The sequence below is a fragment of the Podarcis gaigeae genome (genome assembly GCF_964106915.1).
Source record: "Podarcis gaigeae genome assembly, chromosome: Z".
Classification (NCBI taxonomy): domain Eukaryota; kingdom Metazoa; phylum Chordata; class Lepidosauria; order Squamata; family Lacertidae; genus Podarcis; species Podarcis gaigeae.
In genome coordinates, this window is record NC_139691.1 from 40,598,580 (window position 1) to 40,626,380 (window position 27,801).

At 43.9% G+C, this 27,801-nt stretch overlaps 1 protein-coding gene across 4 annotated transcripts in view; it reads left to right on the plus strand.

Moving 5' to 3' along the window:
- The first annotated feature begins 1,311 nt into the window (after window positions 1-1,311).
- Window positions 1,312-27,801, plus strand: part of LOC310836898 (uncharacterized protein) — a 41,379-nt gene continuing 14,889 nt past the window's right edge. For 2 of the 4 annotated variants that reach the window (XM_083722766.1, XM_083722768.1), the window contains exons 1-6: window positions 1,312-1,578; window positions 7,377-7,420; window positions 20,048-20,131; window positions 23,065-23,236; window positions 25,096-25,192; window positions 26,654-26,812. In XM_083722766.1, the coding sequence (XP_083578892.1) occupies window positions 1,544-1,578; window positions 7,377-7,420; window positions 20,048-20,131; window positions 23,065-23,236; window positions 25,096-25,192; window positions 26,654-26,812 (591 nt within the window). In that variant the 5' untranslated portion in view covers window positions 1,312-1,543. Of the gene's footprint in view, window positions 1,579-7,376; window positions 7,422-11,732; window positions 12,228-20,047; window positions 20,132-23,064; window positions 23,237-25,095; window positions 25,193-26,653; window positions 26,813-27,801 lie in introns of those variants that run through there. The other 2 variants (XM_083722767.1, XM_083722769.1) reach the window with 2 other exon arrangements.

Sequence of the window (27,801 nt, forward strand, 5' to 3'; positions counted from 1 at the left end):
CTCCAGCTAGTGCAGCTGTGCTTGTTGGGGCTGATGCAGGGTGGTTGTTACCCAAAACACCTGGAGGGAAAATATTTTGCTGAAGATTGGTTTTAATGACTTCATTTTCAGTATTTTTTATTTATTGGTATAGAGGTTTTTGTCAATTTGGTGGTATAGTTGTACCTTGGTTTTCAAACAATTTAGTTCTTGAACGTTTTGGCTCCCGAACGCTGCAAACCCAGAAGTGACTGTTCTGGTTTGTAAACTATTTTTGGAAGTTGAACATCTGATGGGGCTTCCATGGCTTCCGATTGGCTGCAGGAGCTTCCTGCAACCAATCAGAAGCTGCACTTTGATTTCTGAACGTTCTGGAAATTGAACGGACTTCTGGAGCATATTTTGTTTGACTACCAAGGTACGACTCTATATAAATCTTGTCAAGTGAAATATAACGGGGATCTCATATTTTTTAATAAAAAAAAATAGCTGGAGGGAATAAGCTACACTGTTGCATTGCTGAGAGAAATTACTTTCCTCAACAATTGGCTCTGCAGCATGCTAGAAAGGATGTCCCTTGCTGTATAATTTAGACTCCTAATGGCTAGAGGAAATAACTTCTCCATTGCTGCTATTAACCTGTTGACACTGTTTTCTGTTCTGCTTCTTTTGGGTGCCCCAACATTTCACAACAGCTTATTTTCTGAAATCACTCCAATTGCAGGGATAGGCAACCATCGCCCCTCCAGGTGTTGCAGCTCCCATCATCATAGCTGTCAACGCTTCCCATTTTTTAAGGGAAATTCCCTTATTCCGAATAGGATTCCTCGCAAGAAAAGGGAAAAGTTGACAGCTATGCCCATTATCCCTGATCATTGGTTCTGCTGGCTAATGCTGCAGTCCAGCATGGGGGGGCGGTGCCACAGGCTCCCCATTTTTTGCCATATAGAAACCTGCCTTGCACTGAGTCAGGGCTGTTGGTCCATTTAGCTAAGGGTTTGCCCTGGCAGGCAGTGGTTCTCCAGGGCTGCAGCCAGGAGCTTTTCCTGCCCCTTCCTGGATTTGCTTGGGATAGAATTTGGGACCCTCTGCGAACAAACGCTCCTTTTTCTTAACAGGATTGCAGCTTGCTAGTTTGCCCCATCCTTTTTCGTACGGCGTGTTTCAAGTGTGTGTTCTTCTTTAATAGTCGGCAGAGTCCCTTATTAGCCATGGGCAGGGGGGGGGGGGAGAAAAAGAGGCGGAGAGACAAACAGATGGTATTTAGGGCTCGAGATGCTGTGGTTTTGTAGAGTTTGAGAGAGACAGAGACAGGAGAGGGGAGAGTTAACAATTCTTACCCATGTATGGAACAAGCACAACCTTCTTTGAATCCTGTTAAACAGAGCTCGTGGGCCTCAGATCAGGAACTTTATCTGGCTAGTAATCTATAGGCACGCTGGCTTTCGAGTTGGTGTGAGGGAAAGCCGGATGCTAAGTGCTTAGTTCTGCTAGAAGGAATCATCGTTATATGCACGTGAGGAGTTATTAAATATACACTCACACTGACTGTGTATGAGATACCATGGCTGCGTTCTACAGCTGTCTGAACTTTAAAAGGTAAGTGACTTTAATTATTCTTCGCTTCCCACCTCCTTCCCCCATATTTCTTTTGCAGCTTGGAGACTTTTGCAAACACTTCTTTTTCTTCCTTTAATCATTGTATGATATTGTATGCAAGAACAGGGACCGCTTATCAGTTGTTTTAGGTTGTAAGCCTGCAGGCAGAATCTGTTGGTTTTTTTAAAAAAAAATTTGCTCTATGTAAATGTCCAGGTCTTAGGTGTTTAAGAAAGACCATTCTTTTTTCACATGCAAAGGATGAAGCACCAAATGAATTACCTGGCTTTCCTGAAAGTGTAACTTTTGATATAGAAATGGATAATGGTAATTAAGGTTGCAAATGTACCTTGGGGTGGTGTGAGATAGTGGGAGATGCTTCTGCATAAATATGAACTGAATCACTGCAATCCTATTAAGTTACCTGGAAGTAAGCCTCATTGAATAGAAGTGAACTTACTTCTGAGTAGACGTTTTTAACAATGCAAAGTGGGATTTCCAGTATGAAAGTGTATGTGCTTTTATTGTTTCTATAGTGTTTTTTAAATGTGCATTATTAGTTAGAGAAGATGCTTTCAGGTGTGCTAAGTTGTTTGTGAAGTTGAAAGCAGGAAAATATGTCAGTGTGTCAAGTTCTTGGAAACTAGTTGGATTTAAAACACTAAATGGAATTGAAGATGAGAGTGTTCCACTTGCAGAAAAAATGAAGGTTTTTTTAAAATTTAAAAATGAGTGCGATATTATAAAGCAACATCTTTGCAGTTTTAAAATAAATAGGTTCTTGTTTGTTTTGATTAATTGCTCTGTGGCTGGAATCCATGCTGCAAATTGCAATAGGGAAGAAGAATGGAACAAAGCAGGGTTATGTCTGTGTTCTTCTTCTTCTTTTTTATTAAGTTATGGTCCATTAATTTTAATATGTACTTGTCAATCACTGAAATTAGTCATTTAAAAATGTGTACTACTTCCAGTGTAGTATCAGAAGAGGTGTACCAGCTTCTGGGAATTGCAAGTTTGGAGAGTGCTGTTGCATCCATGTCTGCCTTGAGGATTTCCCATGGACATCTATGAGAATAGGATACATGGAGTTTTGGTGTGACCCAGCAGGAGTCGCTTTATGTTCTACAGAAAACAGCTTTACCAGTCCTATACATGGTGCATTGCTGAGCAGAGGGCCTGCAAAGTGCCTTTTGCTGTGGTGCCCAAGTGTCCAACTCCAGTTGGCTGTTGGGTACATGGGAAGCACTGTGGAAGAGAGTTTGATAGACAGGTGGTTGGCCTGCACAGCTGTGAGAGGTTAGCAAACCTTCACTCCTTTCAAACCATGGGTTATGAAGCCGGCTTTTTTCAGCAAACCATAGTTAAGGTTAGTTGCGCCACTGGGGTGGCAGAGACCCCCAAAAAATTTCAAGGAGGGGCCCGGGCCCCCTCAAAATTCCCTGGTGGTCATGTGCACATGCCACAGGGTGTCACATGTGCAAGCTGTGGGGTGTGCACACAACACATCAGCAAACCCTGTGGCGCATGCAAGTGACTTGCCCCACAGTGTGTGCATGTGGTGCGAGCATGCTGTGGGACACACTTATGTCATGTGCGCATGCCCCTCAGTGTGCACACACAATGTGCTGATGTCACATGGCCCCAGCCACCTCAATCACAGGGGCAAGACAGTGTGCATGCTTAAGGTGAACTACAGTTTTGACAAACTGTATGCAACACTAAATTGCAGCTGATCAGAAATGGTAATGAAAGCTTCTGGTGTCTTCCTTTTCAGGTGTGCTAAAGGAGGATAATGAAAGAAGGGGACATGCAAGGCTCACCTAGACACCTTCTGGTCACTCCAAACCAGTGGTGGCAAATCTATGGCATGTGTGCCAGAGAGGGCATTCAGAGCCCTCTCTGTGGGCACACGCGCTGTTGCCCCAGGGCAGTAGCTTCCTAGCTGGGAGTGGGGGAGGAGGAGAGGAGGGCTCTTGCATGCTGTCCAAAGCGTGTGGCACCAGGGCCTGGCAAGTGAGCGAGGGGCTGAGCAGGCATTGACTTTTAATGCGCCTGGGCCTCCCACCAGTCTGTTTTTCCTACTTGGGAATAGAGATGGGAAGGCCTGGAAGAAAAAAACAACAACCAGGAAAATTGGGGGGAGGAGAGAAACCAGGGTTTTGTGCCTGGTCCCCCCCCCCCAATTTTCCCGGTTTCTTTCCAGGCCTTCCAGCACCCCCACTTTGGAGCTGCCTGCCGATTGACACCAGGCAGGTGCTCTCACTGTACCTTTTCTGGCAACTGCCCAAAACATTTTGGTCAGGGCCAGCCCACCTGGACACGTAGAAGCTGCATGCGATTTACGGTACTTCCTTTTAACCACTGCTGACTTTAATCATCTTTTGAATACTCTTAAATACCTGCTTTTAACTGTTTTATCAATCATTTTAATATTCTGTTGTATAGTTCTGTAAACTCTTTAGAAAGCTCTCTTACCATCATGCGATGTATAATATATAATAACAAATTCAATTAAACACACACACACACACACACACACACACACACACACTCCTTTTCCATTCAAACAGAGTTTGAGCCTTAGTGCAACATACTATTCAGTAACTGGATGTTGGTTACTTCTGGGCCTGGCATGCAGAAAATTTGCCCCGACTGTCCTCAAGTAGAGATGGAAAGGCCTGGGGGGGAAATTGGTAAAATTGGGGAGGGGGAAACAGGTATCCACCCCACCCCACCCACGTTTTTCCCCAAAGCAGTTTTTAAAAACTCCATGAGAAAAATAAGAAAGAGCAAGAGCAAGAAGAAATGGAAAATGATAGCATTACAGTGGTACCTCGGGTTACATATGCTTCAGGTTACAGACTCTGCAAACCCAGAAATAGTACCTCAGGTTAAGAACTTTGCTTCAGGATGAGAACAGAAATCGTGCTCTGGCGGTGCGGCAGCAGCGGGAGGCCCCATTAGCTAAAAAAGTGGTGCTTCAGGTTAAGAACAGTTTCAGGTTAAGAACGGACCTCCGGAACGAATTTAGTATTTAACCCGAGGCACCACTGTAGTTAGGGGACGCAGGTGGCGCTGTGGGTTAAAGCCTCAGCGCCTAGGACTTGCCGATCGAAAGGTCAGCGGTTCGAATCCCTGCGGCGGGGTGCGCTCCCGCTGCTCGGTCCCAGCGCCTGCCAACCTAGCAGTTTGAAAGCACCTCCGGGTGCAAGTAGATAAATAGGGACCGCTTACCAGCGGGAAGGTAAACGGCGTTTCCGTGTGCGGCTCTGGCTTGCCAGAGCAGCGATGTCACGCTGGCCACGTGACCCGGAAGTGTCTCCGGACAGCGCTGGCTCCTGGCCTCTTGAGTGAGATGGGCGCACAACCCCAGAGTCTGTCAAGACTGGCCCGTACGGGCAGGGGTACCTTTACCTTTACCTTTACCACTGTAGTTCAGAAAATGAGATAGAATGAACCACATGTATATGTTGTGTCTTCTGTTTTTTTTGTTGTTGTTTTTTTTAAAAAGCATTGCTCAAAGGGTAGACTTTCTATGGAGCTTAAATATTGAGGCGGACCTTAACTTTATGTGCTGTTGGTTCTAAGGGGCAAATCTGATTATTTTTTATATTTATGATTTCTTGCTTTTTTTGTTGCTTTTGAGGGAAAGGGGGTGGCTACCCGTTTTATTGCAAGCATAATACTTTTATCTACACTCTGTTTCACGCAATTTGTAAAACTACTCCACCCTGAACGTTTTTTTCAATTTTTTCCATTTTTCCATTTCCCCCCCGGGAAAACACAGGGCAAAAACCTTTCCCCCCCCCCATGGCTTCAAAATTTCCAGAAATTTTACATCTTTACTTGGGAGTAAGCCACCCTGGGACGCAGGTGGCGCTGTGGGTTAAAGCCTCAGCGCCTAGGACTTGCCGATCGAAAGGTCGGCGGTTCGAATCCCTGCGGCGGGGTGCGCTCCCGCTGCTCGGTCCCAGCGCCTGCCAACCTAGCAGTTCGAAAGCACCTCCGGGTGCAAGTAGATAAATAGGGACCGCTTACCAGCGGGAAGGTAAACGGCGTTTCCGTGTGCGGCTCTGGCTCGCCAGAGCAGCAATGTCACGCTGGCCATGTGACCCGGAAGTGTCTCCGGACAGCGCTGGCCCCTGGCCTCTTGAGTGAGATGGGCGCACAACCCCAGAGTCTGTCAAGACTGGCCCGTACGGGCAGGGGTACCTTTACCTTTACCTAAGCCACCCTGAGTTCAGCAGGGCTTAACTCCCAAGTCTTTAAGCATATAAAGACGGCAACCTAAGACGGGTCTGCTGGGTTTACAAGTTTGCTGTGCTTTCCCGTGGAAGCCAACAGAGAAATCCATTCCGTGGAGGCTGCGATCAAACGGCAGCCAAAGAAATGGCAAAATATAATAATAATATATATTATTTATACCCCGCACATCTGTCTGGGTTTATTTTATTTTTTTAAATATTTATTTGTATGTGCGCACGCAGACAATCATTACTATCTCATATTAAAAATTGGGAGATGGTGGCTCTTAGTACAGCCCTCCAGTGTACAATAGTGGCCAAAATTGTGGAACGTTCTGGAAAAAATGTATTTCCGAGGTTTGATGGTTCATAACACCACTTTGTTTTGGAGTAATACCAGTGCTTTTTTTCCTGTGGTGACACAGGGGAATGCATACCCCCAAACATTTTGTGAATTTAATGGGCAAAGAAATTTACTGTATTTATTTTCCCCAATTTGAACTGTATTTATTTCCCCCCGGTGGCAATTTTCTTGAGTCAAAATGACAGTACCCCTAAACATTTTTTCTTTTAGAAAAAAAGCACTGAATTATACTATAAAATTATATATCAATGGAAAGATAATTTAATGAAGAATGTAATGCAATAACTTTTAGAAAGCATTATTTATTACAGCAGCAGTCATAAAGAAGAAACGTGGAACACACAGAAAAAATGAGAGGCACAGGTTAAATTGCCGTGTTGGCACTTTGCGATAAGTGGGTTTTGGGTTGCAGTTTGGGCACTTGGTTTCTAAAAGGTTCGCCATCACTGCTCTAAACCATGGCAATAAATATGGTTTATTATGGCATCTGAATGCAGCCCATCTCTTGGTTGTCACCTGGGAAACCTAGTTGTAATTAGGAATGGGTGAATCTGCCAGTTTCAGTTTCCCATACTTTATCATTTTCCCCATATTAAATTCAGTTTGTCGCATTTCCACTTCAGTAGTCCTCATGAAAATTTGCCAGCGTTTTCACGAGCATTGCTTTTAATATATACGTTTTTGTATGCAGTTTTCCCTAATGTAACACATCCTTGCAAAGCAATTTCCCCTAACATAAATGCATTTGTGTGTGCGTTATCATTAATATATGCTTTTGTATGCACACTTTCCCTAATATACACATTATTGCACAAATTGGGTTTTTGTTTGTTTGTTGGAAAACTGCATCACAAAATTCAGAGAAATGAAAAATTTAAAGGATAGTTGTGTTGTAAATAACTATACAACTTTTGGAAGACCCCTGAAGACAGCCCTGTACAGGAGGTTTTTATGTTTGATGTTTTATTGGGCTTTTATATCTGTTGGAAGCTGCCCAGAGTGGCCGGGGCAAGCCAGTCAGATGGGTGGGGTACAAATAAGAAAATTATTTTAATAATAATAATAATAATTAATAATAATAATAATAAAGATTTAAAAAATTGGTTTGTGTATTGTTTTGGTAAGTGTGAATCTGATTCACATTAAATTGCAATCCAAACTGAATATCTGCGCCCCTCCCGCATCCCTAGGTGTGGTCGCTGGTCTGTGAGATCTCAATCAGAATGCCGAAATAGGTAAGATGAAACTTTTAATTTGACCACTCTGGTGTTGTAGTGTGTGTGTGCATGGACACACACTCTCTCACACTCTTTAGGGTTGTATTGTACTCATTTCACAGAACATCTTCCTTCTGCATGGCAAGGGGTGCTGTATAACTCTGAACTTTGCCTATGCCAACAAAAAACTCTGCTGTACTTATTTCTTTCTCTCTCTCTTTTCTTTCCCCATATCGTCTGCCTTTCTGGAGCTTAGAGTGCAAATTAAATCCGTGTTGTTTGCAAAAGTGGTGTAATTTTGATTCTCAAGATTTGCTGTTTCTTAGAGAAGTAGGTTATCAATGACTGCTAACCCTGAGGACTATGTTCTGCCTCCAGTGGCAGAGACTAAAGTACAGTACCAAGTTCTGAAAACCATGGTGAGGGGAGAGTTCTATTGCACTCAGGTCCTGCTTGTGTGCTTTCCATAGACTTCTTGCTGACCACTGCTAAAATAGGATATTTGGCAAGTTGGTTCTAGAACCACAGATTCTTCTTCTTTTGGGGGGGGTTCTTCCACCCAAAAACAATCTTTATTGAAACTTAACTTATATACATAATAACCAAAATTCCCAATGATTCCCTCACATAAAATATAATATCTAAATTACAACAGCTGCATAATTATGCACTTAATTATAAAATGCAGCACTCATCCTCTACTTCCCTCCACAGCAATTCAACTTCTTTATATTTCTTTCTACCTTTCCCCCCTTGCATTCTATAATAAATTATTTTTGTTAAATTCTGATTTTTCCTTTTCTTTATTGGTTTTGTTATTGCTTACATTTTTTATTCTAAGCCTATTAGCATGTCATTTTTAGAACAATATTTTGAACAATCGCTATTTAGCACCATTACATTACAAAACAATAGGAAATTATTATCGAAAATTTACACTCTGTTATTGGACTATGATTTGATGGATGAAGAGGTAAAAGAAACAATAGTCAAATGGGCACAAGATATCGACCACACTTTATATTTAGAACAGTGGGAGAAACTCTGGCGTGAGGATATTCGCTTTACCGCCTGCTATATGATAAGGAAAATTTTGTTAAAATGTTTTACAGGTGGTATTTAACACCAGTTAAACTCGCCAAAATTTATAAATTAAAATCCAACCTTTGTTGGAAATGTAACAAAGAACCTGGAATAATAATTCATATGGGTTGGGGTTGCAAGGAAATAAAAAGGTTTGGGGAATAATCCAGGAGGAACTTAAGAAAATGCTTTAAAAAACCTTGATAAAAAAATCACGAAGCTTATCTGTTAGGGTTGGTTGGCAAAGACATAGTACATATGAAAAAAAAATATATTTTTATATGCAATAACAGCTGCCAGGGTAGTGATTGCCACTAAATGGAAATCCCAGGACACGCCAACAAAGGAAGAGTGGATTTGTAAATTAAGTGAGTATATAGAATGGGCAAAATTAACTTCAATTATAAGATATCAATCAAATCAAAAGTTAAGAATGGAGTGGAAGTATTTCGAAGATTTTATGTCAAAATATAGAACCACAGCTTCTTATTATATTCTAGCATGTCAGAAGCTACACAAAATATTTGGCATGCAAACCTTTGGGCAGACTTGAGATTGGACACCCCTAAAAATGTGCTGTAAATTATATTTAGTTCTCCTCTCCTGTGCCTCAATCCTTTTCCCCTTAACTCAAACCGGCAGCGCTGTCCTATTGCTAGTAAAAAGTGAGAACATAAGAAGACCTTCATAGACCGCAGTATGGTCAGGGAAATCCAGTCACATAATTTTTGTTGCATCAGTTATTAAATATGGAGGTGATCATTATTATATTGGAGTTTATGGATTGGGAACCTCAAGGCTAGATTGCTGCAATGCACTGTATATGTGGGGCTGCCCTTGGGCCTCATTCGGGAGGTCCAGATGGTGCACAATGTGGTGATCAGACTATTGATACTTACTTTGTTTATTTCTTTACACCATTTCTAGAACACACACTCTCTCTCTCTGTGCAATGTGCAGAAAACCTTAGGCAAGAACAGACCACTTAAGTGACAAATATTACACACATACAGAGCTAACTTATAAGAATGTTACATTAATACGGTACAAAACATAAACAGATATCCTGCAGCAGAAGGAAGGAAAGAGGGAGAGAAGGCAGCTGGCTGGAAGAAGAAGCGTGGGGAGAGGCAATGGAACTCAAATATATGCTTTATTAACAATAGTGCAGTAACTCCCCCTTACATCTCAGACCAGCCAGTATGGAGAAATTATCTTAGTGCTCTAGATAGTATACCCTGTGGGTGTGAGCTTAATCTGTTTTCCGTCTGTTTTGATGCCATGTGCACAACTGCATGTAAGGCTTAACATCTGCACATGTTCTAGAAGACAACACTTTATGCTTGGTAATTGTTTCAAAACATTTCAGTAAAGTTTGTAATAATAATAATAATAAAAATAATAATAAGAAGAAGAACTGGTTAACATCAGGCCACCTATCTACCTTGTAAAAAGCAGCTGCCCGTGAGAGTCTTTTGTCGGTGGGAGTTTATTTTCTTTTTCTTTTTCATGTTCAAAGATCTTTATTGAAACTTAACATATATACATAATAACCAAAATTCCCAATGATTCTCTCATATAAAATATAATATCTAAATTACAACAGCTACTTAATTATACAGTTAATTATAAAAGCCACCACCCACCCTCTATTCCCCTCCACAGCAATTCGACTCTTTATATTCCTTTCTACCTTTTTTCTTTGCATTCTATAATAAATTATCTTTGTTAAATTCTGATTTTTCCTTCTTTCTTTATTGATTTTGTTATTGCTTATATTTTTTATTCTAAGCCTATTAGCATGTCGATTTTAGAACAATATTTTGACATATAATCTTCGAAATACTTCTACTCCATTCTTAACTTTTGATTTGATTGGCATCTTATAACTGAAGTTAATTTTTGCCAATTCTATATACACACTTAATTTGCAAATCTGCTCTTCTTTTGTTAGTGTGTCCTGAGATTTCCATTTAGTGGCAATCACTACGCTGGCAGCTGTTCTTGCATATAAAAAAATTGTTTTTTTCATATGTTGTATGTCTTTGGCCACCAACTTTAACAGATAAGCTTCAGGATTTTTTAGCGAAGTTTTTTAAGCATTTTCTTAAGTTCCTCATGTATTATTCCCCAAAACTTCTTTATTTCCTTGCAACCCCAACACATACGAATTATCGTTCCAGGTTCTTGTAACATTTCCAAAAAAGGTTGGAGTTTATTTTCAATAGGGTCGGGATGGCATGGGGATGAGGGACCAACTCCCTTCTCTTGCAGGGGCCCAATTAGTGCCATTGCCTTCCGTTAAGACTTTGGGTGTAATCCTTGACGCCTCCCTTTCCATGGAGGCGTAGGTTACAGCAACAGCCAAGGCGACATTTTTCCAACTTCGCCGCATCAAGCAGTTGGTCCCTTACCTTTCCCGCCCCGACCTGGCCACAGTGATCCATGCGACGGTCATCTCCAGGCTTGACTACTGTAATTCGCTCTACGCGGGGCTGCCCTTGAAGCTGTCCCAGAAACTCCAGCGGGTGCAGAATGCTGCAGCGAGGCTCCTCACGGGGTCTCTGCCATGGAAGCATATTCACCCAGTGCTTTTCCAGCTGCACTGGTTTCCGGTGGAGTATAGGGTCAGATTTAAGGTTTAAAGCCCTTCACGGCCTAGGACCCTCGTACCTACGGGACCTCCTCTCCTGGTATCCCCCACGGAGAGCCTCAAGGTCCATAAATAGCAACACCCTAGTGGTCCCGGGCCCAAAGGAAGTTAGATTATCTTCAATCAGAGCCAGGGCCTTTTCAGCACTGGCTCCAGCCTAGTGGAACGCTCTGCCTCATGAGACCAGGGCCCTGCAGGATCTGATTTCTTTCCGCAGGGCCTGTAAGACAGAGTTGTTCTGCCTGGCCTTTGGCTTGGAGCCAATTTGATTCCCTCCCTCCCTCCCTCTCTTTCTTTTTTCTTTCCCTTTCTCCTCCTGCGATGAGGCTACATTTTAATATTTTAATGTTTCAATATTTTAATTGTTGTATTTTAATCTTGTTTTTAAGTTGTATTCATTCAACTTGTTTTTATTAGTGCTTGTTAGCCGCCCTGAGCCCGGCCTTGGCTGGAGAGGGCGGGGTATAAATAAAATTATTATTATTATTATTATTATTATTATTATTAATAATAATAATAGGGCTAGACCCTACTGAGCCCACAGACCGTTAGTTTGATTAACTGCAGCTGTTCAGGACTCTCCCCAAATCAGCCCACCTGAAAAGGAGTTGCCTCTTTGGGCCACCCACTTTATTGTTTCATTGGGCATGGTTTCGTGTGTGGCGTCCTTTTCTCTGGAAGGTTTATGTTTTCCTCTAGACCAGGGTTTCCCAAACTTAGGTCTCCTGCTCTTTTTGTACTACAGTTCTCATCATCCATGGCTACTGGACCTGCTAGCTAGGACTGATGGCATTTGTAGTCCCCAAACAGCTGGAGACCCAAGTTTGGGAAACACACCTGTAGGTCATTTCTTGGGTGAGAGGCTGATTGTGGTCTGGGCTAGTGGAAGTGGTTTCATATTCCTGGAGTGCACAGAACTGTGGCCCTTCCCAGGTGTGAGGCAGAAGGGAATGTGGAGTTTTTTTGTCCCAGGTGAGAGCTGGAGTGTGAGTCACGCCCATTTCTTATTTTTGTAAATTTCTCCTTGTGGATGTTCCCCTAACACAGTCCTCTGCTGCTTGTCTGTGTTCCTAAGGTAGGTCATGGACGTTGTATGTCTGGGTCAGGGGGGTGGATGGGAGCTGGACTACCAACCTTGTGGTGACAGGTTGGTGGGCATTCTCTGTGGAATGTTCCTCCACATCTGACACCTTCATTATACAGCTTCTGCAGGATGCTGAAGACAAATCTCTGTATCCTAGCTTTTGATACTTGAGGTGTAAATTCATAGGACCCACCTTATTTTTATGAATGTATGTTGTTTTAAGCTACTTTTTTGAATGATGTGTTTTAATTTTGTAACCTGCCCTGGGACTTTGGGTGCAAAGGGTGGATAATAAATAAATAAGTAAGTATAATCCCAGTTCAATCACTGAGATCAATGGCAAGAGTGTTGTTGGTCATTCCCCAAGCTGGTGAGGCTCATTTGACAATAACAAAAAACTGAGCCTTTAGTGTCATGGGCCCATTTTTGTCAAATCTCTCTGCCAATAGAGATTCATTGGGCGCCTTCTGTGCCAGATTTCAAATGCCGCTGAAAACTTTTCTATTCACTCAGGCTTATGCTGGCAATTAAGAATAGGTCTCTCCGTAACAGCTGATATCTGGTTCTAACTTTTTAATACGGTTTTAATTCTATGGGACTGTATTTTATTTTATTTTTAAAAAATCAGTAGTGATATCAAAACATTTAAAGTAAATAAGTAAGTAAGTAAATACAGTATTACTGTCCTGTGTTATCCTGCAGAACACAGTAATTTTTTTCCAGACCAGAAAGGCAGGCAACACGGTCGTACCTTGGTTCCCAAAAGCTGAAAACCCGGAAATGTTCGGTATTCAAATGTTTTTCGGAAGCCAAACATCTGATACGGTTGTCTGCTCTTTGGGGTGGTGGGGGTCTCCTGCACCAATCAGAAGCTGTGCCTTGGTTTTCAAACATTTCAGAAGTCAAACAGACTTCCGGAATGGAATAAATTTGGTCCTTTTGTTTTTGCTATTTATTTTGCGTTTTTTGTTTTTGAGACTTTTTCTGTTCATTTTTATCATCTACAATACTGTCTTATTTATTTTATAGTACAGTATATTGATTATTGTTTTTATTTTATGGATCAGTGGTCTCGTTAGATAGTAAAATTCATGTTAAATTGCTGTTTTACGGGTTGTTTTTAAAAGTCTGGAATGGATTAATCTGTTTTGCATTACTTTCCATGGGAAAGTGCGCCTTGGTTTTGGAACGCTTTGTTTTTGGAACGGACTACCAGAATGGATGGGACGCAGGTGGCACTGTGGGTTAAACCACAGAGCATAGGACTTGCCGATCAGAAGGTCGGCGGTTCGAATCTCCGTGATGGGGTGAGCTCCTGTTGCTCGGTCCCTGCTCCTGCCAACCTAGCAGTTCAAAAGCACGTCAAAGTGCAAGTAGATAAATAGGTACCGCTCCGGCGGGAAGGTAAACGGCGTTTCCATGCGCTGCTCTGGTTTGCCAGAAGTGGCTTAGTCATGCTGGCCACATGACCTGGAAGCTGTACGCTGGCTCCCTCGGCCAATAAAGCGAGATGAGCGCCGCAACCCCAGAGTTGGTCACGACTGGACCTAATGGTCAGGGGTCCCTTTACCTTTACCTTACCAGAACACATTAAGTTTGAGAACCAAGGTACCACTGTACTGTCTTCGGATGGTCTAAGCAAACACGGGGGAAAGGAGGTGTGGCCCATTGGCTTGATGTGGAAGCTCTCCTGTTCAATTCCTGACATCCCCAGTTACCTGGTTTGGGTAGCAGATCTCAGCAAAGCCTTCACTTGGCGAGCCACTACCAATCAGAGTAGATCACACTGGGCTACTGTTGTGGACCAGTGGTTATAGCTCAGTATGGCCTTCCTTAACCTGGGGCTTTCCAGATGTCGCTGAATGACAACTCTCATTGTTCCTGACCATTGGCAGTGCTAGCTGGGGCAGATGGGTATTGAGGTCAAAAAACATGTGGTGATTACCAGGTTGAGGAAAGTTGGCTTGAGGCATCTTCCAATGCATCCTCCCGGGGTAAGGAGTGACTATTAAAAGCAACGCATAAGCAGGCACTAAATGCCTCCCTCTCCCATGAATATGTGTGCAACTTACTTTGCAACTGGATTCCAGCCCCCCAACCCCTGGTAAGTTGACTGAAGAGAGCTTGTTGGCAATGCAAGAACTGAAACCACAATGCCTGCCTTTCATTTACAATCTAGAGGCTCAAGGATGGGGAGCTGGGGTTTTTTTTTCCCAGGGGTGGGGGAAATTAGTTTTTGTTTTGGCTTGGAGATTAAATGTTTATGGCAAGTGTCCCTCCAGGAATGCATGCCAAAAGTGTACCCTTCCATATTGGAATTCCCTGACCATGAAACATCTGCATTGAATACACTTGGAATCAAGTCTGCCAGCAAGGGATGGAAGGGGAATTCAATTTTGTCTAAACTGCCTCCTGTTCCCCATTGGAGCTGGTGGTTGTTGTTGTTTTTTAACCTACCAATTGATGCATAATTGACTCTTTTTCTTAGAACCTCGGAGTCTTTCCTGGTATTTTGAAAAGAAAAGAAAAAACACCAAGCATTTTTAGACTTAAGCTCTGACCTAACACCAGAAATACAATACCATAACTTCCTTGTAATGGGTAGAGGTGGGAGAGAAAAGCTGTTGGGAGAGGGGGCAGAACTATGCTGATTTTCAGTTTCTTTTCTTTCTTTTTTTAAAGAAAGAAACTCCAATGTGGCTTTTGTACAGGGGAGCAATGGGTGGGTGGAGTGTCTCAGGTAAGTTCCTGAACCAACAGGGCAATAAAGCCCCAGGAACATAGATAATTACCTTATACAGAGTCAGAGCACTGGTCCCTCTACCTTAGTATTGTCTGTACTGACTAGCTACGGCTCTCTAGGATTTTGGGTGGGGGGGCGGAAGGCCGGCGGGGGGGGGGAAATGTCTTTGCTCCCCCCCCGCCTGCCTTCCCGGGAAAGCGGAGACTTCTCCGCTTCCCGGGGCGATCTTAAAATGCTGGCGGGGGGCAGCGAAACCTTCGCTGCCGTCCCCCAGCATTTTAAAAGCCCCCGGGACAGCGGAGACTTCTCCGCTGTCCCGGGGCGATCTTAAAATGCTGGCGGGGGGCAGTGAACCCTTCGCTGCCGCCCGCCAGCATTTTAAGATCGCCCGGGACAGTGGAGAAGTCTCCGCTGTCCCGGGAAGGCAGGCGGGGGGCAGCAAAGACTTTCGCCCCCCGCCGGCCTTCAGAAGAGGTCCAGGACCTCTTCTGAAGGCCGGCGGAGGGCAAAAGTCTTTGCTCCCCCCCTGCCTGCCTTCAAAAGCCGTCGGGATAGTGGAGAAACGGCAGAGAAGTCTCCACTGTCCCAGGGACTTTTAAAATGCTGGGGGTTGGCAGCGAACGCTTCGCTGCCACCCGCCAGCATTTTAAGATCGCCCGGGACAGCGGAGGCTTCGCTGCCGCCCGCCAGCATTTTAAAATCCGCTGTCCCGGGGGCTTTTAAAATGCTGGCGGTCGATAGCAAAGCCCTCCTGTCCCCGGAGCTTGCGGTGCGGGAGGTGGGGAGAAGGGCTTTTCTTCCCACCGCCAGCCTTCAGAACAGCCTTCTGAAGGCTGGCGGTTCGAAAAAAAGCCCTTGTCCCCCACCCAGCCTTCAGAAGAGGTCCGGGGACAGACTGTCCCCGGACCTGGCCTGAAGGCGGTTTCCATAGGAACGCATTGATTGATTTTCAATGCATTCCTATGGGAAACCGTGGTTCGCAAGACGAAAAACTTGCAAGACGAAAAAACTTGCGGAACGAATTAATTTCGTCTTGCGAGGCACCACTGTAGAGGCTGTTATAGACATAGCCACTGGTTTATAATTGAAGTAGCCATCCTTTAAAAAACAACCACATCTTAATACAACAAACCTCAACTAAATCCAAACACAGCTGCAGCCAGAGGAAAATCACACATGGTATCCTACCAAATCTAAAGGCCTGTGCATTTTTTTATTTAAAAAGCCATTGTTGTTGTTGACCAACCTTGCTGTATGAAAAAAGGGGAGGGAATTTAAACATTTATATGAAACTGCTGGAGAGATCATCCGGGGGTTTGGGCTGGGTGTTTACCATTATACTCAGCTCTACCTCTCCTTTAAATCAGAACCGGTGAAGGCAGTGAAGGTCCTGTGTGAGTGTCTGGAGGCAGTTGGAGGATGGATGGCAGTTAACAGATTTGAGGTTGAATCCTGACAAGACAGAAGTACTGTTTCTGGGGGACAGGGGATGGGGAGTCCTGAATGGGGTAGCTGTGCCCCTGAAGGACCAGGAGCGTAGCCTGAGGGTCATTTTGGACTCATAGCTGTCCATGGAGGCGCAGGTCAATTCTGCCTACCTGTTCCACCTGGTACAATGGCTGAGACCTTACCTGCCTGTGCACTGTCTTGCCAGAGTGGTGCATGCTCTGGTTATCTCCTGCTTGGCATAATCAGACTTCCAGGACACATTCCAGTCAGGGAAAGACACATTTGAGGGCAGGCCAGTGAGGGGTGTAGCTTGGGGAGGGCTGGATAGAGTTGCATTTGCTCCCCCTGTGCCTGAGTTTCCCTAACTCCTGAGACAAGGGAACTAAAGGTGTCCTCAGCCCACACATCAGAGCTGGTCATAGGTGTGTGCGGCTGATAGCATACATCAGTGTGCTGACACGTAGTGTGTGGAGTGTGGTTTTCATCTAGCTTCTCACCTGTGCTTGACCTAGAGCAGCAATGGTGATCCTGCAGCATTCCAAGTGTCTGTGGACTCCCAATGCGCCTCTACCACAGTCAGCATGGTGATTGGTCAGGGATGTTGGAAGTTGTAGTTCAGGAACATTTGGACAACTACAGGCTCACCAACCCTAGTTCGGAGGATGGATGTGCTGCAGCAGGGAAGGTATAGGGCAATAGGCCTTCTTTCTCCTCCCTGCCCAGACACTGGATTCCTTCTGGAGACAGAACAGGTTTCTTCTGACTGGGAGATGCCCCTGTGCATGTGGAATAGCTAGTGGAGATGCTCCTTCATCCCCAGCCACATTGAGCATTCTGGGTTACCTACGGTGCCCAGATTGTGTGAATTCACCAGAAGTTCAGAGTGACCAAGTGACAGGAGCCCAACTGCGTCTCTTTAGGATGTGTATTCATTTATGACATTTGGCTTGCCTTGAATGCCTGTGTCGGGTGATTTCTATTACAGAGGCGGTGCCATATAGGTGGGGAGAAATCGAGGCAGCATGAAATTCAAGACCTGTGGCTCAAAGAGGCGTTTGTTCCCTTGGCCTGACTGCTACGTAGCAAACCATTTATTTTAGTTTCTTTCACCAAAGAGACTTGCCTTGTTTTTCATTCCCTTTGGCTTCCCCAGCTAAGCCTGTGTAATTGTATGAAAAGCATTTCCTCCTGTTACGTTTTCTTAAAGGGGGAAACCCACGAAACCAGCTGTTTTCTATTAGATTTTGTTTTACTTGCGCATGAACACACACACACAACTCTCTCCAGCAATAAAAGGCACTGCAGTAAAGCCTGTTCAATGTGAATGGCGGGAAAATCACACACACACACACACACACACACACACACACACACACACACACTTCTCCATACAGATGTACTTACTACTATTACTCCTCCTCCTCCTCCTAATACATTAATATGTAATTGTATTTAATCAAATTCCTTTTTATAGGAATTGTATGGGCCTTTGTGGTGCACCTAGAGAGCTTGTGATGTCCATTGATATTTGCAAAAAAGCCAACATGACCTTGTAATGATCCTAACAGAATGCTTTCATTAATATTGAATGTCACTTGGCTGCTAAACTCGACTTTCTTAATGCTATTACTATCTTATTTTATTTGTGATACTTAAGAGAGAGCTTGGCATCTTACACCTACCTCAGCCCAGAATGTGACCTATAGCTTGGAATGTGTGTATTCTTTAGTTAGTCATGAGAACGTGGAATGGAGGGAGCACTGGGGAAGCTGTGTGCCACCAGATTTTTTGGACTACAACTCCCATCAGCCCCAGCTAAAATGGCCAATGGCCACGGTTGATGGGGTTTGGAGTCCAGCAATATCTGGGGGGACAGAATCTCTGACTCCTGTCTAGGATGTCAGAATAAGTGCAGAATTGAACTTCTTCAGCTGTCCTCTTTACATACATAAAAGTTTTCAAGCAACTTTCTGGCCCTTTGATTGTAAATATATGCTTGAAAGTGTATACATGATTTGCAACCTGTAATTGATTAATTGGTTATATTAATTGATTCTAAAACCTTCTTTTAACTGATTAAAAGATTAACTGGATTATCAGTCAGCACATTTCAAAAAAGTTCATTATTTTTAATACAATACTTATATAAAGGGTTGTATCAAGTGTTTGTCCTCCTTACTGTAGACCTATTGACGGGCACGACTTAGGCCCATTAATTTCAATTAAAACTTAGTTGGCTGCAACTCAAAAACTGTAACTGCTAGGTACCATCTTAAAAGAAGGCACACCCTCCCCCCCCCTTTACCTCCTTACATGAGCATGCCCAAAGCATTTAAAGATTCTCCATTCCTGGAATAAAATTAGGATCCACAACACACTTGCTAGCTCGCCAGCGATACCAGGCAGGATTCAGGAGAATGAGGAAAAGGCAGGGGCTGCCCACGATGCAGCACTGAACCTTGTTATCAGGGCTGAAGCCTGTCTGGACCTCTGCCGTCAACTGCATAGAAATGCAAGAAAGGAAGCAGATGGTGGGTTGCGGAGGAGAGTGTTTTGCAAGCTAAGCAAGTCTGCAACCCTTCTGACTTCTCTGGTATGTGGGCATGATGGAAGGGCAGTCCGGTGGTTGCACTGCAGAACTGGGATTTTTGCAGCCCCGAACTGAGGGACCCTATAATAAAGCACATCAGTTTAGAAAGATAGTTACATGAGGGAGCTCTGTGGCTTTATCTATCTTTTCATTCCCCCGCGCCATTGGATCAGATCTGCCCCCAGTTTCCACTGCTATCATCTGTTGGGACTTGAGCCTAGTCCTTTAATGAACCCAGTAGTTAGGTTAGCCAGAAAACTCTCCACTTTGAAGAAGAAGAATTGTTTATTATACAGTCACAGACCAATAAATTTTTGTACAGAAACAGAATATGTGTCACAACAATGGGAAAACAAATACTTCTAAATATGCAGCCAAATCAGATGTGGACAGCAAGGATAAGTTCCTATTTTAGTCCCTGCTCTGAAGGGGGTTAGACACAGTCCTGTTTCTTTTAAATTTATTTCTAAATGACCTGGCTTCTTATCTGCATATTGTTGATTCTCATGCTCTGTCTTCACATCTGCTGTTTTCTGCTGTTGCTGCTGTATTTCCATTTATTGAGTGATAGCTCATATTCTCCGTTATGTAGATCCTTTAACCCCTTGGCACAGAGGTGGGGGTTTTTTAAGTCTAAAAAAAAGCTGTAGAGTCTGATCTGTGAGATTCTTTTGCCCACGGGAAAGGAAAAAAATTAAACATTCTAAGCATTTACTGTTTCTTCCCCCTCTTAATGCAAACGTTGATCCCAACTTCCTGAAAAGTGGTACATGTCCTCTTGAGAAGCAAGGCTGTTTGTTGTTTTTGGCTGGAGAATGGGGTGTTATTGAAAAGTGAGGGAAAGACCGTTTAGCTCCTGTGCAAACATATCTGTGAAATAACCCAACCCCCCCCCCCCCGGTTTGGTATGCACAGAGTGGTTCTGTAGGACTGCATCAGAGACAATGTTTTCCTTCTTTGCTGGGCGTGAAACTATATCCCAGTCTATCATGAGTACTTCAGAGTGTGTTCACATCTAAAGTAATCTTTCGTTTTATCATTGGAAATTTCAGAGAGACTGTCATGGCGACTGGAGTGTATGAGATAGAGCCATGTGAGGTTGAAGAGACAGAGGAAGAATGTTCAAGTAAGTAAATATATTGCACTTTTGATGGCTGCTTTGAAGATGTCCTGATCTATGGGTTGGCAACTGTCAGTCTGAACTAACCCCCAATAAGCTGATGATAACTGGCCAGCAGCTGAGTCACCACTCCCAAACTCCTCACCACTTTCTCTCATGTAAGCTGAAACTCTGGCAAGGGTCTACTTTCTCCCCCCCCCCTCCTGGAGTAGCCTTACTGAACTGTGGTCCTCTAGGCAATTTTGGGCTACCACTCCTATCACATTTGACTATTGGCCATGATGGCTGGTGCTGATGAGAGTTGTAGTCCAAAAACAGACATGGATGCCACTCTGTTGGGGAAGGCTGTTCTAGAATGGCCCTCATGAACAGCAACAGAGGCCTGAATGGCAGCATGGAACAATGGCTGGCTGACTGCTGTCCAAAAATGTTTTTCAAAGTAGCAGCTAGGGATGGGGGAGCAATTTGATTCAGTTTCCAGTGAAAGGTGTATCTTCTCAAATTCGCACTTTCCAAAACTATATGAGAACTGAAAAGCAGCCATTGTTCAGAATTCACGCTTATCCAAATGTTGTGCTGCAGTGCCCCATATCAACCAGCCTTTTTTTAAATAAATAAATAAATAAATAAATAAATAAATGTGAGTATATGGGGAAAGTGTGCATGGAAAGCAAATTCTCAAATGCATTGTATTAATTAGGAGAAGTTTCTTGCAGAAATGCTTATATTAGTCAAAACCGCATATGAAGATACGTTTCTTAGGAGGGATTCACACTAAAATGCTAGTAAACTTTCACTAGAACTTTAAAAAATTGCAGATTGCTGCATAAGTGTTGGGAACTGGATTTAAGACGGGGGGGGGGGGGAGCTGAAACCGAGAGAACTGAAATAAAACAACAACACCTGAAATTGACAGATCCTTCCATCCCTAGTAGTAGGGTCTAAAATTTCCTGTCTAAAATCCTTTGGGGCAGGCTGCAAATGAGCCTCCCTCAGAAGTTGTCCCTATAGTCTAGGTCAGTGTTTCCCAACCTTGTGCCTCCAGATGTTTTTGGCCTACAACTCCCATCATCCCTAGCTAGCAAGACCAGTGGTCAGGGATGATGGGAGTTGTAGGCCAAAAACATCTGGAGGCACAAGGTTGGGAAACACTGGTCTAGGTGCCACCATCTGTGTTTTGCTTTCTGGCATGCACAGCACACACCAAACTATGGACTGTGTATGGTTGTCCTTAAGATATCCTGATGTTACACTGTTTATGGAAGCCTTTAACTGTGAATTCCTGGCAACTCCAAAACACAAACATGTTTGGTGATGAACAAAAGAGGATCCTGCAAAGTCTACTGCTTTGCCAGTTTCCCTGTCTCTTAGATCAAGATGCCTAATCACTATGTGCATCAAACTACGTGGCTTAAGTCATGCTAAGTATGTTGGCTGTGGCTGACATCTCTCTCCCACAGAGCAAGGCAGAGAGAGAGGGCAGGTAGCAGCCTGGAGTCATTGTTCACTCCACAAAGCAGTTACTGTGCAAGCCACTCTGCAGCTGATGGTAGCACTATCTTGCCCCTGCCATGCATGCTGGCACGAGGCGGAGAGAAAACATTGCTGACAAAATGATTAGCTGGCGGGGGGGGGGGGGGAGGAGATGAATTCCCATTGAAGTGATGCTTTTGTTTTCGAAGGAGCCCACCAGCTGTGAGGATTTTTAAAATGTCGGGTGCCCCTGTTTAGTCAAATAATAGAATATGTGTCAAGCCAGGTTCTGGTCATCTCATGCATCCAAGATAGTGCAATGCAGCTGGGAAAAATTTCTCATCTTAGAGGGAAAGAATGGGGGCGGCGGCATGGAATTATGTGTAATAATCTACACATTTAACAAATGTATGGGTTAATTGTTAGAGGAACAGCCCAATGTTTTCCAGGCATGTGAAGGAGCATAAGTTTCCTCCAAAATCAGACAGATCCATATTTGCTGCCGATTGAAAAAAAATTGAAACATTTGCTATCTAGCAGGCCATGAGCCTTCAAAAAGCCACCACTGCTAATTAAGGAAGCAGCTGAACTAGTTTCATGCATTGTTAATATGTGATATTTTAGCATATTCTTGTGTATTGTTCTTGAAATCTTCAGCCGGAGTGGAGGCTATAAATGGCTTTTCCATCACATTATTATTATTTCCTCCAGGGCTGCTAACAGCAATCAAACAAATAAAATCAAAGTGAATAAACTACAGCTCTCATCAGCACCACCAAACATTGCTAGTGGCCAGGAAAGCGGTACTGTAGCTCAGCTACATCTGGAGTGCCAAAGTTTCCCAACACCTGTTTTAATTGCTGTGGGTATTACAGTGGTGGGTCTTTAAGCTGTACGCTGCCTTGCTATATTTCTTACAAAAGTGCCGTTTATAAACAAACAATATTTTAAACCAATGCAGTATAATAAGAATGAAGTAATAAATTACAATGGACGCGGGTGGCACTGTGGGTTAATTCACAGAGCCTAGGACTTGCCGATCAGAAGGTCGGCGGTTCGAACCCCTGCGACGGGGTGAGCTCCCATTGCTTGGTCCCTGCTCCTGCCAACCTAGCAGTTCGAAAGCACATCAAAGTGCAAGTAGATAAATAGGTACTGCTCCGGCGGTAAGGTAAACAGCGTTTTCATGCACTGCTCTGGTTAACCAGAAGCGGCTTAGTCATGCTGGCCACATGACCCGGAAGCTGTACACTGGCTCCCTCAGCCAATAAAACAAGATGAGCGCCGCAACCCCAGAGTCGATCACGACTGGAACTTTACCTTTAATAAAATACAATACAGCAGGCAGCCATTAGTTGGACATACTATTGTCTTCCATTTTCTCACAGTCATTATAACGCCAGAGAGGTTTCCCCCCTTCATGCCAACTGCTTTGACGTGACACTTTTAAAATTTTCTTTGTGCAGAGAAGAAGAGATCAAGGTTTCAGACTTTTATGAACTTTTTCTCCAAGAAGAAGAAAAACAAGGAGCAGCCGTCCTCCCTGGGAGAAATAAAATTAAAGCCAAGTCAATCCAGTAGTGATGTCAGCATCCGAAACTTTGATTCCTGCATACTCCATTTGCCAATAGAGCCTGGGTAAGGTAGTGCAATTGTCTTGTAGCAACAGGTTAAAAGCAAGAATTGTCCCACAGCAAGCTACACATTTCATTCATGCTGGTGCACAAACAAATCCCAGCGCTGCAGCTGGAATGCCAGGAATTTCCTCTTTTCCATTTGCAGCATGCCTCAAAACAGCTAGTGCAGTAAAAAACACACCCTCTGGACTGTTTTAGCTCACAGAAGCGCTGAGAGATGGGATTTGACCGTCTGTTGTCTATAATCCACCCAGACAGCACCAATTAGCATGGGTGCTGCAGGTGGGTTCGTCAATATTTTATTGTTATCATATGGTACCTGAAATATTATCATGGCCTGAGCAGCTATTTCATACCACGATTGTGGGAGGAACATGACCTTATCCCTCCACCTCCAATATGCAGACAGTGGCAACACTCTGCAACTAATAAAAAAGATCTCTATAGCCAAATCTTGAACTTGCAGCAGTCCAAAATACAGAGCGCAGATGTGCACAGTATTATTGACTAATACAAGGTATTATTTTAGGCCACATTTCCACGAAGAACAAAGTCCCCAAGGCTGCTTTGTATTGTGTATTGTTGTATGCAGTAGTGAACACAGGAAACACAGAGTTGGAATGGGCCACCAAAGGTCCTCTAGTCTGGCCGCCTTGCCAATGGAGGACAGTCTGGCAGGCCAGTGTGAGAGCAGAATGCTGGACAAGAAAGCTCTGACTCAACGGAGATCTTCTTATGTGCTTATTTGCTTCTCTCTAGCCTCTGCTCTTAAAAACCTCTAACAAAGGAGAGTCCACCACATTCCAAGGAGGCTTGCTCCTCTGAGCAGAGAAAGCTACTCCATTAGGATGAAAGGTGCACTGCTCCACCAACCTCACTCTGACCCCCACCTTCCTGCCTTCTTACTAACAAGCAAGACAGTAGATGGCACTGTGTGTCAGCTTCTGCCTCCTCCTTAGTCACAATGGTGCCCTTGCAGAATTCAACAGGGAGGAGGATGAGAACAAAACCAGGAAGAGTTGGCTGTGCCTGTCGTTGGGTCTTGCTTCACCTACTGTTGGGCTTCCTGCTTTCTGCCCCAACCCTCCCAATGGGCACCAGAAGCCACTGCCATGGAGTCAAACCACTGGTCTTTCTAGCCCAGCAATGGCTGTTCTCCAGGGTCTCCTACAGAGGACTTTCACAGCCTCTGATTATTTATCTGGCTCTTCTATAGGCACTAAACTATGGTTAAGCCACCTTGGCTGCTACTTGTAGAAGCACAGCAAGTAAGTTTTCTTAAGTATATATAAAATAAGAGTTATAATAAATAAAGTACTTTTGGTGGCAGACCCACCCAACCAACCAGGTGCCCTCTAGATGCTGTTGGACACCAAATCCCATCAGCCCAACAAGTAGGAGCAATAGTCAGGCATGATGGGAGATGTAGTTCAGCAATATCGGGGGCTCCAGCTTGGGAAAGCTGGAGTTACTCTCTAAGACCCAGGAAACCTCTTTCTCAGCTTAGCTTTGAATACTCTGAGTGCCTTTTTAAGCTGCTATTTCTTAGCCTTGGTGCCCTGTGCATGGTATGTAGGAAAGACAGCACTACCTTACAGGACTGTTGTAAAAATTAGTATGTGTATGTGGAGAATGTAAGGCAGAGATGGGAGCCATCCAGACATTGTTGGACTCAAATTCCCACCAGCCCCATAAACCCTTGCCAGCAAAGACAGTGGCTAAGGATGCTTGGTGTTGGAGTTCAGCATCATCTGGAGAGTCATAGCTTCCCCGCCTGTGACTTAAAGAAACAAATTTTTTTAAAAAGGGTTAAAATATAGTTTTTTAAAAAGTCTGAACTGCCCCTTTTCCCCATTTCAGATCCAAAGGGAACATGGGAAACAAAGCCTTATCTCATGACAGTGTTTTCACAGTGTCCTCTCCAGAAACCTTTCCAGGGAAGGTGAAAGCTTTGCAGGTAAGAGGACCTTCACCTCTCCCGAGGGTTGTGGTTTCTTGGTTCAGTTGAGGATTCTCCAGGATCCCCCTTTCCTTCCAGCACAGTTCTGTCGCTGAGAACCAGATGCTGCCACCGTAAGTGGGATCATGTGAACTCACCAAGGAGGAGCATGTGTTTCAATGCATGGTGGCCTCATAAGGCGAGAGAATCTCGCAAGTGAGCTCACTCTGTCTTGTCTTTTAAAGCTTGGTGGGAGGGGAGTGACAGCTATTGGGACACCTCCCCACCCCCCCTTCAGTCTTCCATCTCTTTCTTTTATCATGTATCTTGGGAAAATAACTTTTGGGCCCATGCTTGCTGCCGAGCCTGTGCCATTATTAGTAAGAGACACTGTCGCCATGTTTTAGGATGGGAGCATGGCAAATTAAAGCCTTTCAGCATAGCAAAAGTGACTTCCTTTTCCAAGTCAGAACTCATTCTTTGAGTGGCTGTGGATATATGCAAATTCCACATGAGGATGTGCATCAAGACATTTGTCTGAATGAAGATATTGTACAGCCGCCGTTGGCTCATTTCTGCCCCTTCCTTTTTTGTGTGTGTGTTCTCCGAATGAGCACATTTTTCATTGGGTTGATACAAATGCCACAGATTTCAGAGCTCAGGCCAATTGACACTGCTTTAGAGAGACCACACAGCAGGACTCAGTTACCCACCAGGAGTTCTTTGAAGTTCTGGAGATCAACTTTTGGAACGTTTCTCCCCTGTCTCCATGTTCCATGAAATGTGCATGTTATTATAATTATTACAAGCTATGCCCAATACAATTGTAACCATAAGGAACTCGTTTCTTGCCCTCCATATCCGATAAAAACTGAAGTTATTGGTTTTTGCAACCAGGATCACATTCTGAAGTTTGGTCACTTCCAGGTGACCTGTTTATTGAGATTTGTTTGCTGGGAGGTTAGATGATGTTGTACTGAGCAAATGTTATCCCACACTTCCCATTGCATTTCCCCAGTAGTTTCCTTATTGTAAAAAGTCCAGCCTTGTGTGGAAGTGGATTTGACATGTACGAGCTCCTCAGTGGTGCAACCTGAATTTGCCAGGATGTACTTGATCCAATAGGAATATTATTACGTTTGTGTCCTCCAAGGTCTGTCCCATCCTGTTGCCCACAAAGCTAGCCTGCTGTCCTCAGGTACAGTGGAGGAGGATACTATCATTGCCAGTGTTGAAGAGCAATTAAACTCTCAGGACAGCTGGTTGAATACATATAGAGCTGTGGAAATGAAGAGTACCATCCTGTCCTAGGCTTCGGGTAGCATACTCTCTTGGGCTGGTTGCAATGTAAGGGTAGAATGGAAACCGAAGCAACCTTAGCAGCATTGTACTTGCCAAGAGGGCTGCACCTCCTAGTTAAAAAATATGTTTGACGACTCCTGTGTACTTTTATTCCTTCCTTTCCTTCCACCCAAACAGCTTCAGTTACAGCCGAACCTCGTGTTTCGATCGCCACCACTTGTTATCCCCAGCAAGAGAATGGAAGAGGTGGGTGGCATTTCGGAAGACGATGGCTTACCCAGAAGTCCTAAGGGAATTTCCACCCTCCATGATGTTCTGATTTCTTCTGCAAACAAGGTATGTGCTGTGCCCTTTTGAACACAAGGGATAATAAAGAATAGCACTTTGGGGGCACTTTTCCCTCACACTATTAATGATAGTGTGTCCTGGCTATCCAGGCATTGCAGAATGTGAGGCAGAATATCCTTCTCTATACATGTAGGCTCCTGCGTGGTGAGTGTGTGTGTTCCAGTCACTGGGAATGATCAGCTTTCATGCATTAGGGCAGGCTGCTTCCAACAGGGGATGAGGACATACAGTGCCACACTCACAGCCCTGCTCTCTCCTTCACACATTTTAAATTGTACTATTGCATTTATATTACCACTTTCCTCCAAGTAGCTCAAGGCATAGTACATTGTTCTCCCTCCCCTTCCATCCCTGCTTTATCCTCACAACAACCCTGTGAAGTAGCTTACGCTAACAGAGAATAACTGGCCCAAGAGCACGCCATGAGCTTTATGGCTGGGTGGGGATTTAAACCTTGGTCTGCAGTGTTTTAACCATGGCACCACTGTTCAATCATGCGAAGGATAATGCCCGAATAGGTCTATTATATCATGAGGTGTGGTGCCTCTGCCATTTGGCAGGCAACAGCAAATGTTTCACTACACGTTTCATTTCCTTTTCCTCCATTCCAGCTTTATTTAATATTAATTTGGACAAATCCTGATAGTTCTTCAAATCTTTATGGTCATGGTGGTTTCCCTCCCCACCCCTTTTTAACACAGTCCTCAAATCAAGAAAAGAAAAGAAAAGAAAAGAGAAAAGAAAAGTGTGTGTGTGTGTGTGTGTGTGTGTGTGTGTGTGTGTGTTAAAGGGTAAAAGTAAAGGATCCCTGGACAGTTAAGTCCAGTGCTCATCTTGCTTTTCAGGCTGAGAGAGCCGGCATTTGTCCACAGACAGCTTTCTGGGTCATGTGGCCAGCATGACTAAACTGCTATTGGTGCACATATACATGTATATGAATAAGGGAGGGGAGCAGGGTTTGAAACTCCCATTGTTCT